Source organism: Lepisma saccharinum, chromosome 1, assembly GCF_977018435.1.
Source record: "Lepisma saccharinum chromosome 1, izLepSacc3.1, whole genome shotgun sequence".
Classification (NCBI taxonomy): Eukaryota; Metazoa; Arthropoda; class Insecta; order Zygentoma; family Lepismatidae; genus Lepisma; species Lepisma saccharinum.
Genome location: NC_139229.1, coordinates 36,990,730 through 37,011,034, shown reverse-complemented (window position 1 = coordinate 37,011,034; position 20,305 = coordinate 36,990,730). Strand labels below are relative to the sequence as shown.

General features: G+C 38.6%; 1 protein-coding gene across 8 annotated transcripts in view; it reads left to right on the top strand.

Moving 5' to 3' along the window:
• Positions 1-20,305, top strand: part of LOC145994646 (TOX high mobility group box family member 4-like) — an 855,605-nt gene that overhangs the window by 784,799 nt on the left and 50,501 nt on the right. For all 8 annotated transcript variants that reach the window (XM_083130798.1, XM_083130789.1, XM_083130816.1 and 5 more), the window contains one exon: positions 16,095-16,214. In XM_083130798.1, the coding sequence (XP_082986924.1) occupies positions 16,095-16,214 (120 nt within the window). The remainder of the gene's footprint in view (positions 1-16,094; positions 16,215-20,305) is intronic.

The following is a 20,305-nucleotide window of genomic DNA, read 5'->3' as shown; positions in this document are numbered from 1 at the left end:
TGATGTAATATTCATGGTCACCTTTGTATTTCCTCCAGGATTGCAATGCTTTTTTCGCACTGAACCTGCCTGCACAGAAGAAGCTTTTCACAATTTAGTTTCATTGCGCTTCCCCGGGGCAATTCTCATGTAGCGAGTTCATGCAACAACATTAAAGGAGAAAATAAAAAAAAACGAGAGGGGGAAGGTAACATATGAGGAACCCATCAACAACGGATGATGTTGTACAAGCACTTTTTCACAAGCAACCAGATCCTATTCCGAAGGATGGACGCATTCGCTTTTGTGCGCTGTCCACAATAAGTGCTCATTTGGCGCCCGGCTACAGATGAACAGATCTAATTGTATGTCACGTGGCTGGAAGAGACGGAGTAAATCAAGCTGTAGTGAGGGGGGGCGATGTTCCTACGTCATAAACAGAACTCGTTCAGGATGGGGGGGGGGGTGGGCTGTAAAGAAGCGAAAACGAGCGAGAGTTGGTAAGTTTGTTTCCAATGCGATCCTCTGCTGTGGCAGGTTGCCTTTTTAATGCGAGGATTGAAACGTAGCTACGTTGAACGCAACCGATTGCTATCAGGGACTAATAATTAGTAGATTAATTTCATTATTATTTGGAGTAATATATTTAATTAAAATATTATGATTTTTGTTTAATGAAATATTAATTGATTTTCATGACAGCATATTTTTTTGGTAAGGGTGATGTGTTCCCTAAATATATAGAAATTCATATTGTGAAGAAACTAATTGAATTAAGGTGCTTTGTAAGGGTATATTTGGCCATTTCTACGTGATAAAGCATATTTTGATGGATTTTCGGTGATATTCAGAATATTTTCGCTTTCTCAAGAAATATACAGTCATTTTCCAAGTGATTTCGTCCTTACTCCCATGTTTACTCCAGTTTTTTTATTATTATTATTTTACAGTGCAGCAAAATCTTTTCATTTTTGATTGAAAATTTACGGAAAGCATTCATTTCATTGTGCATAGTGTTGCCCACGGGACGAGACGGGACAGGCTTTTAAAAATTCGAGACGAGACGAGATTGACCATGTGTCATAAGACAAACGAATATTTTCGAGACGAGACCGCATTTCCACGAGACTCCACGAGACGAGACAGGCCAAAATCTCGTCTCGTGGGCAACACTAATTGTGCATTTCAACTCATCAGTGCTCATAAAGTGAACTAAAAATAGTATGTATATGAAAATATTTCAGCATAAGTTAGATATATATGTTTGAAACAGTCTAGTTATAAGGGCATATTTTTCAAATTATAGTGCATATTTTGTAAAATTTTAGGTCATAAGAGCATATTTTATTTTGCATATTTTGGTGATTTTTAGGTCATAAAAATCCTAGCCCATAATTATTAGTCTAAATAGTTCTTTCTAATATTATAACAAAAGAAACATTTGGAGTCCTAGGAATCAGCGGCGTATACTCTGGGTCACCTAGGTAATCGGAGATGACCCGGCTATAATTGTTTAAAAAGTTGTTTTTTTATTTCTTCACAATATTCTTCCGAACCAATCTTTGTCACATATTTCTTTGCTTCCAGCGCGCAAATGTTTTCAACCGTTTGCCGCGGAATGTCCGTCAGGCTTTTTCTCCAGCTGGTGGAATCTGGTGACGTCAGGGTGAGATTCCACCGGCTCCCTTTAAATCCCTTGACGGGAGGGGAAGGAAACACTGCTTCTCAGGCGCGGTTATTCCGTGGCAAGGGTAAGCTCCTTCTGGAGAGAGTCCATCGGTCGCACTCTCTACCCCAGAGCCTTTGCCATTCCCTCGGCTGGCAGTGGCACCCTCTTCTGCCATTCTTCCCCGATGGCCTTTGTATCGCAGGAGCTGTGTTGTTTACGACAGGGAAATTTCTCGGGAAAAAACAGAATTCTGGGTTCACAAATTGCGTACTGAAAAAGAAAGTAGAGAAAATACATCTGAAAATGCGCGAGAAACAGGGAAATCTGAACAACATTTGCGAACCAATTCTATGTTAATTCTCATTTTACATTTGCTTCTGTCTTAATGATCTCTGCTATTTCAACAGATATTGTAAAAGGGAAAAAAACTTTAATATTGAAAATGAAGTTAATTAAATAAATTAAAATTTGAACTAGAAATTCAAGAAATTACACCGATCTCCGTTGCGGAGTGTTAGCACAGCTCCCTACGACGCCAGAGCTACAGGGTTCGAATACCGGCCTGGGTGTTCTTGGTAAATGTCCCTTCATCAATTTCATATCATCACTCGTAGTGATTAGCCAAAAGTGGCAGAAAAGCGACGTCAAATAACAATTTAATCAATCGATTAATGAAATAATTAAACTATATGCTTACTTTTTTCATTTTTGTATTTTAAGATGCGTGATTACTTTCTTTGTAGCCTTCAAAACCAGTACTTCTTTCACAGAAATGAATAATTTTTAAAAGGGAAAGCTATCAGAAATACATTATATATATATATATATATATATATATATATATATATATATATATATATATATATACGTACACATAAATTAGTTAATTTAAGTTGTTTTTCCCCCGCTTTAGATTAATAATGATCATAATGATAAAAGATGTATGAATAAAATATATAAACAAAAAAAGCAATGATTCCAACTTATAGAACCTCGCGCATCGCAGGGAATTTAAAGCTGGGAAAGGGAATTTTTCAGCATCCATAGGGAATTTAATTCTGAGTCAAGGAGTAAGGAACCACAATAGAAGATTGGCGCAGGGAATTGAATGCGTGTTGTAGGTGGCTTTGTGCTGTTCTTCCTATTAGCGATTCGAAAATGTAATATTTGTTTAGCTGTTAGTGGTTTAGTATTTGTGCTAGTGCTGTGTTTACTGAAGTTAAAGGCAATGGATATAATACAATATTTGCGTGTGAAAATATTTGGAACGGGATCTTTTCCGGAGAAATTGGAAATAGTTAATGTAGGTAGGCCAGTAACATCTCTTGTACACAGGTCTTGAACTTAAACTTCCATGTATAGAAACAAAAATCGGGAATGCACGAGTAACTGGACACTGGGGTAACTTGAATTTTAGACTTCAATTAATATTGAGGGTTTTTATTTCACTACCGCATTCCTTTCATATTCTTTGTTACAGTTTTTTTCTTATAGATTTATTATATTTTCTTGTTTTATTATTTGAAATTCTAAACGTAGATTAACTGCAAGTGCAATCACAACAATTATTCGACAGTGGTCGCAACAATAAGGTAACATTGTTATCACATATATTCATAAATCCTGTATGGATGTTGAGGTAAATTTGCAGGGAGACTTCAGGAGTGGGTGGATGAATCAAGTGTCGGAGATTACCCACTAGTTAAAACCAGGATACGCCACTGCTAGGAATAATGTATGCCATAATAGCAATTGCATTATTGTACGAACACCGTGTACTCCTTTCTCCGTGAAAGCTCTACACTGGAGCATGGACGTCCGCAGGATTTTTTCCAGGGAGGGGCGAGCAAGGGATTTTTTTTTCCAGGGGAGAGGGCAAACGACACACATTTACTCCCAAAATAGTATTGCCCCCTTAAAAAAAATACTCATTCAGTTTGAAGTCATCACGTTCTTGCAGTGCCCTTATAATAACTAACAAATTGCTTCGAATGAAATGAAATTATGTATAAAATATATAATTTTAGGTTGATATTCTTTTTTCACGGGAGTGCGTGCCTCCCCCCCCCCCTTCCCTTGCTTCCGGACGCCCATGCGCGGGAGTAAAACTGTTTTTCTCCCCAGTTCCTCAGTGTTCTATACAGTAATTTGTCATTTTTGCTAGGAATAGTCGCAAATTCCGGATAATCTGGACATCAGTATAATCGGATAAACAATCCAGATATCCGAATTGGCAAATTATCCGGATACTTTCTAAAATCCGCTCTGTCCGCAAATGCAAGATCATCTACCTTCATGTCCGTTTACCGTATCCGTGTTACGTATTCTCCGCATGATCTTGTCGTATCCGTATTTGTGCCATGCGAATTCTCAAGAAATCAGACATCCATGGCGGATAAGGAATTTGCTAAGAATCCGTAAAATGGAAGAAATAGACGGTTCGGATAACGGATATGCACAGATAAGACTAATCCGGATTGAACCAACAGTTTAAAATGGGTTTCGAACCACTATGTGCCTCCATCCGAGAATTTGAATATCCAGATCATCAGAATATTCGTATAGAAAAATTTATCCGATGCCTGGATAAATTGTTTTCTGAATTTTGCCATTTTGGGGTCTCGAACCGCACGACCATGAACTTTTCTTAACACATGCAATGAAATGTTGCTGTCTTACCAGGAATTGGAAGAAAAAGTCACTTTTTTAAAATGCTAAAATTTTGGTTTGTGACTGCCAGAGCAGCTAAATGACTGTTCAGTGTAACGTTGCCGGAAAAATGCTAGATGCGTATTGGTAGCAAGCGAGACGTTACGTCATGGTGCCAAATAGCCTTGTTTGTCCAGGCCATCCTCTTTCTGTTCTTTTGGTTGGCAAGCTGCTTCGATCGTGGTCTCTCCTGTGCCTGCTCGGTTGAATTTGGTAAAGTATGGTGGAATGGAGTAGAATATATTGCTTTAATCTTCGTTTCTTGATTGTGAGCCCTCAAGTTGTTGCTTTTTTTTGGTATGGATATACATTTTTGCTTCCTTGACAGTTACATTTGTATGTACCTTGTCGCTTAGTTTCTGAAAAAGTTGACGTAAAATTAATTTCGCCGTATGTTTCTGTTCAGATTGATTTGGACATTGATAGAATATTGAAACAACACAGATTGTATTATTTTGTGAAGACATTTTATGTAGAAACTTTAGCGAAAATTCATACATAGTCATTGTTCTACTAACTGATCCACCTAGGCTGAATTTTCGTTTAAATTTGGGGATCCTTGACCGACTGTACTGTACCCCCCTCCAGAAGATTTTTTTTTTAATTTATAGGTTTCGATGTTTTATGTAATATAAAATGCATTTTAGGGTGCGGAAATCACAGATATAGATATTTTACCGGAGTAAGTTAAATACCTATCTCGGAATACTTTGGCCGTTTTTTATTCGTAAAAACTGGCTGTACACACCTCAAAATTGCGCAAAAACACATACAAGTGATAACGTCACCGAACGTAGCACTCCGAACCTAATAAATAACTTGGAAATTTGCTATCACCGTCAAATCTAACAACCTTAAATTATAAAAACCAATCAATCTAACACCCCTAACGATAGTTTTACTTCTACTTGTATTTTGGTTTCGTAAGTTTGTCCTTCGTGTTTATTTTATAATGCATTTTAAGGTGAAATAAATATGTATTGTAAATTTATTGACTTTTGTCATTAATATTTTGCTTTTATGAAGCGGTAGGCAACGTCCTGTCTGATGTTTTGGATTGTCGTGTTGGGTGCTATATTCACTTGCTCGAAATATTCGGGGTGCGCTGATTCAGACTAAGAAATCTAGTTACTTTACTTCACCATAGCACTCCGCGAGCTAAAACCAACAGAGAGCTTACATAAACAACATAATCTTCACAAACCATGCTTCCAAAACTTTTTTTTTCCGCTTTTTCAGCTGTGTGTGTGTGTGTGTGTGTGTGTGTAAAATCATAAGACACGACACGTATTCTTTGATTTCCTCACTTCAAGTACATTTATTTTCGTGTAGCCTGAAGGTAATCAAACCGAACATTCTGTTACAGATTATTTAAAATGAGCAAGGCGATACTTTATTTGCTATTACTGTATGGAAATAGTTAGCTTTTCTTGCTTATCTCACTTTTTTCAAAGGCTGCGGAAGAAGAAAAAGTTTGATACATTTTGTTCATCTGAGCATAACCTCCAAATTTTGCAGGAATTTTAAACGTGCACCAAAAACTGCAGTAGGTGAAGTTGAATGTACAGAATAAAATGTGTTTATGTTCATCCCAACGTTTCATTAGATTTTCTTTTGCCCTTTACTCTCGTCTTACCTAATCATTACAACACGAACACCAGCTATTTTTGTGGTTGTTCAACCTTTCGTTACACAACATGTTCTCTTACGTACTAAGTTACAAACGGACGGGCGGGAAAAGGGAAACAGGGTGGCGAATAACGGTAGCAAGGGTGCTTGCGGGGAAAGTCAACTCTAACCTTTCAACTCTTAGACCAGCAGAGTGGTTAGCACAGCTCCTTACGAATTCCGGAATCCCGGGTTCGAATCCCGGTGGTGTTCTTTTTTAGTGTCCCCCTCATCATATCATCACTTCTCATCTTCGCGATTAGCCAAAAGTGGCAGAAAAGGGAAATAAAATTAATTAAATTATTAGTTTCTTAGACCAAGGATTTTTTTTGATTTTTCTCGTATATTACATAATTTCGTTCAGTTGTTATCATCTGTATTTTATTTTATTATTATTCTTTATTCCTTAATCCCCTTTTTCGTATCTGCATTTTTTCCCCTTTTCCCCATTCTTCTGTATCTTCTATCCACAATCCCCCACTCTGTTGTGCTCTTCTTGACCCACTCTCTTGTTTATTTTTTTTATACCCCTTTGCCTTCTTTGGTCCTGTTCTGCCACTCTTTCAGTACGTTTCTTTCTCTCACTTTATATTAGTGTTGTAAAGTTTTAGAGCTGCATGAATAAGTTAGTGAAGAATGATACTATATTGAACCGAATTTGTGAAAAGACTTGTTGAAATTGGAACAATCCTTCGTTCTATGTTTAAACCAGCGCTTAAAGGGAAAATATTAGCTGAAGAATGTAACCTTGAGGTTAGGTGGGACGTTGCTCCTATGGTGTAACATCGTGACAATGATACGCCTGGGGAGCTACCTCGATGGCGTAATGATAACGTCGTCGCATTGTAAGCAATGGGGCCCGGGTTCGATATCCGGTGGAGGCACATAGTGGCTCGGATCCAACTTTAAACTGTGTACCCAATCCCGATTAGCCTTTCTGTGCATAAAGTGAAGTTAAAAACAAACTCGAACCAAACCCTTTCACTTCGAGCACTGATGTAAACTTAATTATAAACATTAATACACATTTCGAGTTTCGACGATATCTTTCCTGAGTTGTAACCCTTGTAGGACTAACTCCCTTCCCCACAAACGCCAGCTACATTCCGTGGCCATTTTGATCTAGTTTTTTTCGCCATGTCGTTGTCTTCGAAGCCACCCTTCCTCCCGTGGCCTTGATATTTGCATGTATTTCACGACCCACGATTTTAGATGGAACATTAGACTTGTACGTAAGCCAACGACAACATCCGTATGTCAACATCGCTGTAAATGCAGCGTGCTGTTTGACGTACGGAATATATTTTCTACGTCATCGTATGAGTTTACTTTCACGTTGACGTAGACGGCATGGGATGAAAGCTACGAGAAAGCGTTTGTTTTCATGCAGACTACTTTTTTCCGTTATTATTTAAACTTCGATTCAGTTGGACCATGCGTTGTTGTAGTGTTGTATTGTAGAAGGTGACACACTTCCACTTTTTAAAAACACTAAGTTGCTGACCAAAGCAGATTTATTAAGAACTATAAACACTTAACAAGTAACGTTTCAACCCTGTATCAGGGTCTTCCTCAGACGAAGAACTAAACTAGAAACTTTTTTTTAATATATAGTTCTTCGTCTGAGGAAGACCCTGATACAGGGTTAAAACGTTAATTGTTAAGTGTTTATATTTCTTAATAAATCTGCCTTGGTCAGCAACTTAGTGTTTTTAATATGGAAACAAGGCTTTATTATATTACTATTCCACTTTTTATGTTAACGTTTCTAACATGTATTCTCAAATTAACCACAATGTTGAGTCGCGGCGAAGGGATTAGTAAACGATGTTCCAATGACGAAAGCAATGAACCAGACTGACCCCAAATCTGTGAGATTGTTTCCCGTATGTTTAGTAATGAATGGCACTAATGTTATCGAATAATTATTAGAGGTTTGCATGTTTTGTGATGTATGTGTATATATATATATATATATATATATCGATTAAAGATAATCAAAAGTTTGGGTTAAAATCTATGCACATTTAGGATTCAGTTTGTTAGAATAATACCTGGTCCAAGTTCCTATTGCGCAATTCTCGTATCATTGTGATACACACGCGTTTTGTGCAGGAATTCAATTCATACATGTGTGCGTCAATTGACACATTTTGAGTTCAGTTTGTAGAAGCAATTTTAAACGTAATTCTTCACGAGTTCGAATATCGCAGTGCAATGGCGCCAACTTATATGGGTGTGTGAGGATATAGCCCATCCATTAATTTTCCTGTTTTATTTTAGAAATGTCTCATCATTATACATTTAAATAATTCTCACTCTGTTACCAAAATATGTCATAATTTGTTACATCTTGACCTGTATTATTTACACAATCCGTGGTGACATCGTTATTAGGAAAGCAAAGTAAGATAAGAGCTTATAATCAGGATGTGAGGCACTAAAAACTCAAAAATAAACAGACAAAAAAGCAGCGAAAAATTCAAAATATGCACCATTGTGATGAACAGCGACAAATTTGTTCATAATTTTCTCACTCAAAAAGCAGCTATCTTTGAAATAGGCTCTTATGACAAATAATAATAATAAAACCAGCCGCTAAAAAATTCATGTATTCCTTTCTGAAATGGCTTGAAAGGTTTTCTAAACGTCAAATCCTACATTTTTTGGGCAAAGAAATCCCGGGCAAACTCTCAGCCCACTGATAGCATATATTTTTTGATTAAAATTATAAAACAAATGCCAGGCTTCAGCCCACCCAATGCTGACACTTGTGTCATAGTGGTTTTTCGAAAGAAGTGGGAATTTTCGATAACGACTTTGTTGTCAACAAAGTCGTTATCGAAAATTCCCACTTTTTGACGTTTGGACTAAAGGTCCAATACGGCTTTGTCACACCTGAATGCATTATAGCTATTATTACTCTCTGCATCTCTCTCTTCCTTTCACACCAATAATTTTGAATCGTTCTATCTCGAAGTCAGAATTAACTCCGGACGAGTAAGAGGGAAGAGTAAAAAAAAGTAAATACTTGAGGGTGTAATAGTTGTGGGAATTATGTGGAGAGAATCAAAACAATCCAATTTCGCTCCTGTTCAAGCCGACACAACAGCGTTTCACACGCATGCTTTCAGAACCCTTGTTTGCCTCCCCATAGAGCAGAGTAATAATGAGAGATAATGCCTGGTAATTTCCTCCCCCTGGCGCCGAATGTGGTGTTTGTGATGTGCCGGAGTGAGGATATCACCCCTTCCCGCATCAACCCTCTCCACCCCCCGCCCCGCTGTCGACTGTCTCAAGCCAAGCGGGCGGCCATCTTTCCCAACAACTGTCTCTCGTTAGATGCGAGGCAGCATTCGCGGCTCCTGGTTTAATACACTTGATTGGAATTCATAGCCCAGTTTCAAACGCGATAATGAACAGAGAGCAAAGTATAACAATGTTATTAGAAGACGACAAGAAATCCCTTTCTGCCCCCACTGCTTCTGTTGAAAGCTCGGCTAATGAGACATCTTTTCATTCATCCTTCACTCATTTCAAGGAAATTCAATTTTGGAGAACGAAATCTAATCACAAGCTAGTAGGAGTTGCACTCATCATGGAGCTATTGGTTTTGATAAAGGCCCCCTTGTTAGGGTTTAGTAACAAGATGGATTGATTGAGATTCGCTGAAAGGAGTTAAGCGCGGGAAAAGAAAAGGAAACTCCACCCCCTTCCCCCTACACCTTCACCGTCTTCCAACGGACGCACCTTCAATAACGCGAAAGTAACAATTCGCGACTTGCATTTATTTCCCTCACTGTCTATAGCAGCGCCGCCGCTACGAGTGACGGACGGCTGTGGAATTAGTTCTTGGGATTTTAACGGCGTGATTTCAGAATGTCGACGCTGTCATTTTGTGCATGTGTGGCTGTAAACAAAATGTAAGATCTTGCTCTTTTATTGTGCAGTTAAAGACTCTTGCGAGGAATTAAATTGCATTGTTTGATTAGATTATTTGGCCTCGCAACTGCTACCGAACAGGCGGAGAGAAATGATAATCTAATTCATGAGGTTTATTGTCATAACATGTCTTGTCATTTTAACGATTATATTGCGGTGTGTGGCAGGAGGGAGGGAATAAACCATTGAAACCCACTTGAGAACCTTGTGCACATCCACAATGTATATTCTTTGTATTTTCGTTTAAATTTTTACACTTTTGATGAAATATTTGAATAACTCGAGAAGCTACTTCTATGGAATCACAAATATAACTTGTGCAAATGCAGCGTTCCCACTGCCCTGGAAAATCGGAAGAAAAATAAATCCGAGAAATTAGTTTTGAAGTGAAAAGGTCAATAAAAAGTCAGGATTGTTCGATAAACACATTGAAAAACTACATATATATATATATATATAATATACATATATATATATAATATGTTAGACCTAAATTGCATTAAATGTACAGAGGAATGGTATTTTTTTTTGGAGATTCGGGACTCGTCTGTTTTGTACGCATCAATTAATTTTATTTCCCCGATTGAACTTTTCATCAATGCTTTTGCCCCCCCCCCCTCCCCTCCATCAGAGGGTGTGAGCACTCCTATCATTATTCAGAAAAATTGAATTTTTTTTTGCTTGTCAGGATTAGCGAATGAAATTACATAGGTATTGCACATTTATTGCAACAAACCTCTTGATATATTTATCTTGCGTGAAAAGAATGTTTTCTTTTATTTTCAAAATTGGTCACAGGGTCCCAGGTTCGAATCCCGGCCTGGGCATGGATGTTCTTTGTGAGTGTCCCTTCATCAATTTCATCATATCGTTACTCATCTCTATCTTCGCGATTACCCAAAAGTGGCACAAAAGCGAAATATAATAAACAAAGTCAATTAAAATTGTTCAGTAAACTTCATTTGTGGTTAGCATGCGCAGTTGAGATCTTATCATTTATATATTGGTATGTTGAAGATTCTTTAAATGATTTAGAATGTTCTTTGGGAAATCTTGGAAGACCTGAAAAGTCATTAGTTTGTAAAAGTGAGTGGGATCCCTGAAAGATCGTGGTACGTTAGCAGCGTGTGTGAGAGAGATGTTGCCACACTATACACGTTGAAAGTGTATATGTATTACAGTAGGTATCCCAATCTAATCTTTTAGGGTTCGTTAGTGTGGTAAAATGTTCTCCGTGTTTTTCCATTACTTTTACTACTACGTACTTCCGCTCTGCAGTGTTTTTCTGCAAAGAAAATTACAACAGGGGTGTACGATTCCCTGAAATAGGCATTCTCTACATTCACTTCCGCTCCCGATTTATGTTACCGCCAGTCCCATCGGAATCTAAGTTTAAAAACGAAATCCAAAGTAGAGGAAAATTACGATGCCTTCTTTCATTTTCGATATCAATTTAATTAAAAATGGCACCACCAGGGTGAGCTCTTGAAGGCATACAACTCTGGTTTACTCCTGTGACGGAAATGTTTATTATTCCGGCGACAGGGGAAGCATTGCCCTGGGATCAGCAAGGGGGGAAATGCTCATGTTTCGACAGCCGTTAAAAGTTGACAAGTCTGACAATCTTGGGGACGCGGGGAGACATTATCCAATTGACACATCCTTCGTAACTGCCACCGGGAGGCCTCCAGCTATCCATTCTTCGAGTTCTGATAGTCCCACTTCCAGGCGCTGGGGAAACTCCAATACATGATCCTCGCGAAGAATGGCTTCCCCGAGACCCATTCGGCTCGCACTTTTGTCAGATTTGTGTAGCTATTTGCGAAAAAATATTGACCTTTGTGTTTTATACGTTGACATAAATCGCTTTGTAGGTATGTGCGGAATTAGTGCTTCGGTGCGATGGGGGAGCCTTAAAGGGGGGGAGGGGGGTTCTCACTCTCCCAAGATTAAGCCATGCCCAAGTTGGTTGAAGCATTGAAATTGCTAGACGAATGCTTCATATAAACTTTCCCCGAAAAGGGCCCAGAGAAGAAATAAACATAGTGCGGAATGTGCAACAATGAGCATAAAATACACAGAATGATACTCGTTGCTCCTTTTTTTCCTTCCGTTTGTTTCTTTGTGTTTTTTTTGCCTCGCAAGTTCAGGAGCGCGCTCGATCCCTCTTGAATGCTAACGCCTTGCAGTGTGGAACATGTTTTCTTTCACTGACAGAAATGTCAGACTGGCGATGGAGGAGTTTTAAATCTTGGCTTCCTTCCAGTGCGCTGCCGTCTGAGATTTCGTGAAAATGCCATTTCCATAAAGTTCTTCCTCATCTATTCCGTTGTGTAGGAGTTCTTATATAAACCCAATGGACTATCATTTAAATATATATTGTAACATCGGACGGTCACAGATTTACCTTGAATATAAATTATTGTAAAACCCTATTGGAGTTACAAATGAGAACATCGTGTCTTTCCGTGAATCAGGCACTCAATACTTCACTGTATTTATCAAAACCTAGTATGCAGTCTTTCAGAAGTCTTGTAAACCTGTTTTTTTATTATTATTCTTTACCGGAGCCGGAGCTATCGTGCAGGAATGTTATGAAACTAACCCAAATCGGTGTATGGAAACGTTATTGTTATATTACTGTGACAATTCATAATTTCCTGTTTTGCTACGTGGGACTGTTGTAAAACAACTTAGTGGAGTTAAAAATCACATGTATTTGTCATTTCGATATGGTGTGCATATTCAACTATTACTGCATTAATTAGCTGGAAAGCTGTGTATATGATCTAATGATGAAGATAAAATCTTTTTTTGCTTTATTGAGTACGATATGAGATGCATCTAAGAAATTATTAGTCAACCTCAGTGGCGGCAGACCCCGAGGTGCTTGGAGGTGGGGGTGAAGCATACAAAATTCCAACTATACGAAACTCATAGGGATAAATCATTGACACTGTCTGTAATCTAATAAATCGTCCATTAATCAAGGAGCTCCTATTTGTTTGACAAGTGACAAACGTTTTTGACCAATCTAAGAAAGCAATTCTAAGAACGTGACCAGTGCAACGTATATATTACGCCAAAAGTTTCCCTTTCATAAAAAGTAGGATTCGAGGTAAAGTTTTAGACCAATGATTTATCGTAAGCACAAAAACATTTCAACCTACCATTTCTATAGTATTCATCAGTGTGCGTAAGGCATAACAATATTATTATTCCATATTTTCGTAAAATTGTAGTTTATAATAATATTACTTTTGGATCACTACGTAGTTAGAACTTGAAAGAATTTTGTTGCGGAAAACTTGTTTTACCTTTCTTATACGAGTTTTGTAAAAAGGGTGAGAAAGTAATATTTATTATAGTATAAATTAATAGCAAATGAAACTGTGGAGTCCATTAGCTTCATATCGCAGTGGCTATGTAATTCCAAGCGCCAAAAAAGCAGATAAATGAGAAATTGCATCTGGAATATCAATTTTTTCCCCTGGTTACACGCATTGAGTGCTTTTAAATTTTCTTCCTGTTGGCATACCTGAAAATTAGAACATAAATTCCCATAAAACAAAATTCCCAATTAGGTTTGTGTATGAGAATTGCGCGGCTCTGTTGCAAAGGAGAATTGGAAACGAACGTTAACTAATTTAGACCTGATTTAGTATGCAATAAATAACACTTCATTCAAAGTAATTACAGTTTCATTTTTTGTTTTTTTTACCCTCCGATCCCAGAATGCACTCTAAAACCAGGAAAGCGAGTGCGCAGAGAATACCGTGTGTTGGTGCGCGCAGATTATCGGGAAAGTGACGCCTTGCTTTATTGCTAGTAAATTTTAAGCTGGCATGATGATGTCATTAAAACTCTTCCTCTTTTTATCAGTTCGATCGGCAAGATTGAATGCTTTGACGTATATGGGCACAGCATCCTGTAAGTGGATATCGTTTCGGACGGCAGAAGATTGGCTAGGCATCCACGCATGGAAAGCAGATGGAGTGATCGTGTGTGGCGTGCAAAATCACCTTTGATATCCCCGTCGGAGATAATTCCTTGTTGATTTATTAATTGAGTGCAATGCCACTCATTATAGCACGTCAACCACGGTGTAAGTAGCATCTGACTATATTGATCTGTGGAAAATTTCTCACGGCACTTTTTTTTTTCGTACCAGCCTCAACATCTTGATCCGAAACTTAAGAAACTTCTCGTGATTGTGTTCTTAATGATTATGCTTATTTCTGAATGGATGATATTCAGTGAACAACTTCCCCCACAATTCGTTGTGCCATATTTCGAACAAACAGATCGAATCCAGAGTTTAAAACATACCGGGTAAGCATTATGCATATGGTCTTTGCCGAAGTGATTCAAGTTATGATTATCGTGATCGTATGAGGAATGTGAACTTTTAACATTTCCGAAGGCCTGCAGAAACCGTGAAAAGTGTTTAAAGTGCTGAAATACAAATTTTCTGGCTGTAAGAAGGCTTCTCATGCGCTTTTCTTAACATGTGAATTTGTCCGATTTCTTTCCAGAGTACACTTGCGTGATGACGTCAAGTTGAATATCGTCCAATATCAGGAGCTCTTCTAGTGCTGGTCAAAGCGTACTGACACGTGATTATACTTGGTTTCTTGGAAGTTCTAAATAAGTTAAATTCCATGGCACAACAACCCTCAAAGGGCCAGGGTCTCCCACATTGGCTTTTTTCATTGGATGACGCATGGTCAGCCCTTTGAGTCTCATCTCATCTCTGCTGTTTTCTGGATTTCGTGGCCGGAACCCGCTAATTCTTCTTTTTAAAGTAGCTTCACGACGCTGGGTTTACGCAAAAATTTAGGAGCTGCCACCGGGAATCGAACCCGGCACCTCGCACCAAGGGCGATAACTATTTGGGTATGCGAGAACCCTTTTAGGAAGTTCTGCTACCAGAAAATCACCCGTCAATGTCCGAGGACTCGGCTCAGAGAACTCACGGGTTGGTGTGGGGGTGGAAGGGTCGGGTGGATTTGTGCGTGGTGTGCTGTGACCACATCCTTAAAGATACAAAATTTGCAAGATGTTGCAAATTAGAAAGAAAGCCAGAGTAGCCGGCCTTTTTGGCGGAGTGGTTATCACAGCGCGCTACGACGCCAGGGGTCCCGGGTTCGAATCCCGGTCTGGTCATGGGTGTTCTTTGTGAGTGTCTTCATAAATTTCATCACTCATTCTCATCTTCGCGATTAGCCAAAAGTGGCAGAAAATATGAGTAAAATAAACCAAATTAATCGGACAAAAAAGCCAGAGATCACATGTCGCCCAAGGATATAGCAGCCGAGCAGCCTTTTGGGACAGAGCTGCCATTTCTAAAGTTCCCACAAATAGATAACAATATCCCTACAACAGGTGATAAATACTGCCGAATTAGATAGAAGTGGTGTCCTGACTGAAGCAAATTCAATGTGAATGTTTGACTTCACTGTCGGCCATGAAGGAACTATTGCCCGAAAAGGAACTGTTATATCTCATAGCATTACATTTCCAACATATTTAATTATTATGCATGATGAACTGGCAGCCATGGTCAATTGTAATAGTCTGTGCGTAGCAACTATCAGGGGCTTTGTTTATGTCTGTCTTCGTGTGTTGAAAATGTAAATCCACCTTGTTAGAAATTAAAACATATATTTTATGAAGTTCCACTCGGACATGTATTTCTGTTTGTCATTAAGATTAAGACATGTGATTTATTTATGCAGCTTCACAGCCCATCTCTACCTAACTCATCCACATCTACTCTAAAATTTTTCATCCACCATAACATGCTTCCGTTCCCATTGTATGCTTATTCTTGATTCCTGCGTTCAACATTGTAGTAATAAGACCATACTTTTCTGAGTAAAAATTGACATTGAAAATACATAGATCCATTAATGACTGGGTTATGGTTGAAGGTTGCCCAATGTCAACAGGTACCGGAATTGCCACAGCTAAAATAATCATAAAGGGTGAGAGTGTGTAATCTCAAATTAGCATGAGCAAGTAATACTTTAAATACTGTGTAACTGTAGCACCGTAGTGTAAATTTAAGCAATGTTAAATATAATGCAATCAGTTCACTGATTAACTTGTTTTTTCACATCAACAGACTTTCCACACACCGAGCTTCGGTGACGAAGAATTCGACATTCCCCCGATCAACCCCCATAGTGGAGCCAATGACAATGGAAGCAACACGCAGAACAACATGGGCTACCAGCAGACACCGGTGAGTACTCTGTGCTTCATTACTGGTGGTAAATTAATTTCCTAACACCCCAGCATTGAACGCTTGTGAGGCACCATTTTGTACGGCAAGAGTTCCCCAATCCCAGACCCTCACAAATCACCTCCTCTTCTCCCCTCCCTGTGTCTGTAAGAGGGCAGCTTAGGGAGATTTCTAACTGATGAGTTCATGTCGCTTCGGTGTGAAACCTCACTTAGTGGTGCCCTTTTGATGTTGACTTCACCCTGTCTGATCGTTGTAAGTTAACCAACATTAAAATTCGAAGCATAAGATTATCTTAGATGCTCAGTCCTGAGTATGGTTTTCTCAAGCCCTTCTTTCCATTCGAAAATGTTACACGCCCCCTCCCCTATTATTTCCATGCTCACATTCATTCTCTTATTTATTTCCCGTTCGCATTCGGGCTGTGAAACTGGTTTATATTGTATTCTTGGTTAGATTCCTCTGCTGTTTTCGCATCTCACATCTTGACTACATCCTTGGCATGCTAATATCGTTTTCTCCTTCAAGTAATAACCCTGACGTAACAGCCCGTGAGGGTCAGTGCCTACCTACCGATTGCCGGCTTCACTCCCACCAGAGGATGGGAAGATCATCCAAAGAGTTTCGGGGTGACGTGTGGTCAGCACGACGAACCACCAGTCGTCATTCGTAGCTCTCAATCCTACCGGTCCCATACGCTGGCCGAAATCTCTCGAGAAAAGTTGTTACGCTTCCTCCAGGTAACTCGAACCTGCGTCCGTCCCGTAGCCCAAAGCTTGGGACTCGGTGGTGGAGCGCGCTATGACGGACGCTAGGGGTCTCTGGTTCGAATCCAGGACTGAGCATGGGTGTTATTTGCGAGTGTTCCTTCATCAATTTAATCATATCACTCAATTAGCCAAAAGTGGAAATTAGCAAAGTAAAATAAACCAAATCATTCAATTAATCCTTCGTGTCTCATGCTTCTCTTTTTACTTCTGATGCATCTTGCCGGAAGAAAATATATGAAAAGTAATTTACTCCAAGGGTAAGTTCAATTGTTTCATCCAGTGCCTGGTAATCATGAGATCCGTGAATCGACTCCTCTTAGCTCACTTTATCTTCGCCATAAATTTCAAGGACACCCAAATCTGCAAGGTCTTCATACTCCAAAAACTTCAAAGGCTCCTTCTGTCTGAAATAAATTTGAGATTAAATGAAGAAAAAAAAATCCCCAGTTCACATTTTGTGTCCGGCTTCTCTCTTCCGTTGCGAAAATTTATGTACAGGCAGCCAGCCATTCACCCATCCATACGGAATCTGTAGTGTTTGGTTTCCCAACCAAGCCGCTTGGAGTAAATCGAGATGACTACATTTAGAATTCCATTGTTGGGACAGATTAGATCCTTTCAGCGGCGCCTCCAGGTGAACAAACCAGAATAAAGGAAGCTAGTATTGACCGCGAATATTCCTCATCATCCCGTCACACTTGACGGAGCTTCTGGACTGCAGTTTATTCAGTGTTGCCACACGGATCCAAATTCTCCTACATGAAGTAAGACCTTTTCCCCCACGTAGTAAGGTTGCAAACTCTGTATATTTTTTTTTAAGCGAAAGCAAATTCTTTTAACCTCCTGAATCATGGGTGTGTCTAGACAATTTTCTGGGGTGGTCAAGCCATTGATGAAACTCGAATGGTAGAAATAACAGCAATAATAATGATTATCATCATGGATATGGTTAATATTGAAATAAAATTATTATAAATTCATAAAAAAATATTAACTAACTTCATTCCAAATTTATTATAATAATAACCTTGGATATACTTTGTTAGTCGATCCACCAGATGAGTGAATATCCAGAAAAACGCTTCCCCATTATTTATTAACATTTTATACATTTAATGTATTGAAATGTGTTGTTTTTTTTTTATTTCGTTATTAACTTATACGCTACGCGTTCAAGAAAAATCTTTAAAAGTTAGGGCGGAATTTTACTCAAAGTTTGTTGTATGATCTCTCATATAAGACTTTAATTTTTACAGTTTTGTCAACTGTGGAATAATTTATTCTTTGGATTAAATGCAATAATATGAAAACGTTTAACTAGTTCCTGTATTTTACACTTGCGGGGGGGAGATAATGCAGTTCTTACTTTGATTGTTTTGTTCGAATATCAAGTAATGTTTATTTCTGTTCACAATAAAAATAAGTTTTCTGCTTTTTATTTTGTATTTAGAAATGAACGATGTCAATTTCCAAGGGGGTGTCAACTGACCGGTTCGATCCCCCCCTCCTTCCCCACGCCCCTGAATCGTAAATCTGAATGTTCCTTGTGTAATTATCTGAGGAAAAAATGATTGCTCTTGCATTATAAATATAAAGATTGCTTAAACATTTATGAGAGAATAAGTTTAATCTTTATGTAGGCGCATTAAAGACTTATGTATCCGACACAGGCGAAATTTGAAAGTGAAATGTCCAGCCATAGGGAAGCCAGGCCATCATAAGTGCTTGTGGAAATTGCCACATTCCGGCATATTAGTCCTTGTGATTTTTTTACAGTAAAAAACACACGTGTGCGAGAAATTCGACGCAAGTTTAAGTGCTGTAGTCAGTACATCTTATTTTTCTGTGCAATGAACACGAGCATACATATGTGGAATAGGGCGGGACTGCTCAAACATATGTGTATTTTAACCAGTTTGTGTAATATGTGGATGCGAAATCATTAGACTGTTGGATATTTATAAAGTAGCAAACTAATTCCTTTACGAATTGGTTAAAAATCTCAAACTGCAAATTAGATTAAATATTTTAAGTTTTTGTTTAATTTTTGCTTTTTATTAATATAAATCAATTAGATTTCATAGTTATATTTGTCTTTCATTCTTGTTTTACTTTTATTGTGTATATATTGTTATTGGTGGTCTCGTGAAAAAGAGATAGAGAAAACCATGTAGCACACACACGTATAGGGAGAGAGAGAGAGAAAGACATTATCTTTTGTTCTTCTGTAGTTTTCGATATTATCCTTTGGAAAGTATATTTGAAGTCATAACTAATGGCTCAGCTTCTGTTTTTGTAAAACAAAAACTCTCCCCCTCCATAATTTTTTTGGTGAACGCGAATTTTTAGGCCAAAATTGTTGGTGATGGGGAAATCACCCCATGTCCACCCAGGATTTCGCACCTTGTAGTTCATAATTACTTTTTGGAATCTCTTCGTATTTTCCATAGCATGAACATTGTTTCATAAATATAATATAAGGCAGAACCAGAATTGGTGACCGATTAGCTTGCGATAGCAGGGGAAAAGTAAGCTTTTTACACCTTTGTAAGTGCTCTGAGGGAAGTTGCCCCTCAATTGGCAACATTGAGCATAATCCTCTGGGTTTTATTACTGCAGCAGCCCGCGCGATTTCCTTTCCAGCATTTCGTCTCCAGCCGGGTGATTCTGTTTCGGCTGCAAGTGCTTCGAGGGTGGGGTTTAACATAACCGCAGCACACGAAAGCCTACGTGATGTTTTTCTACGAACGTATGTCTTGTGACCACCAATGGGTTTTTTGTCGATGGCCGCAAATTGTCCCCTTCTCGAGTTTACTGTTGAAGTCTGTTCTACGGCAGACAGTAATAATCAGAATGCACACGTGAACCTATTTTCAGGCACTAGGTTTTTTTTCTTTATTGGCAACTGCAACGGTAAATATATAAAAAGGGGTGTTGCGTTTGTTCTGCATCTATAACCGTATAGATTGGATCAGAACGTCCGCTAAACGAAACACAAAATCCCACGACACAAGTTCATCTCTTTACAAACTTCGTGAACATTATTGAACACAAACTAAACTAAACTATCTCCTGCTTTAGTATTTTTTTTTTTTTCTGTTTTCAAAGTCTCCAGGTCGTCATAAAAGATAGCAAGCAAAGGAACCAACGTCACACAACAGATATAATCTTTCGTATCCAATATATATATGAACTTCTAATACCATTTTCATTTTAATTCGAAGACATTATCCGGGCCCCGTGGCGGAGTGGTTAGCACATCGCGCTACGACGCCGGGGGTCTCGGGTTCGAATCCCAATCATCAATTTCATCATATCACC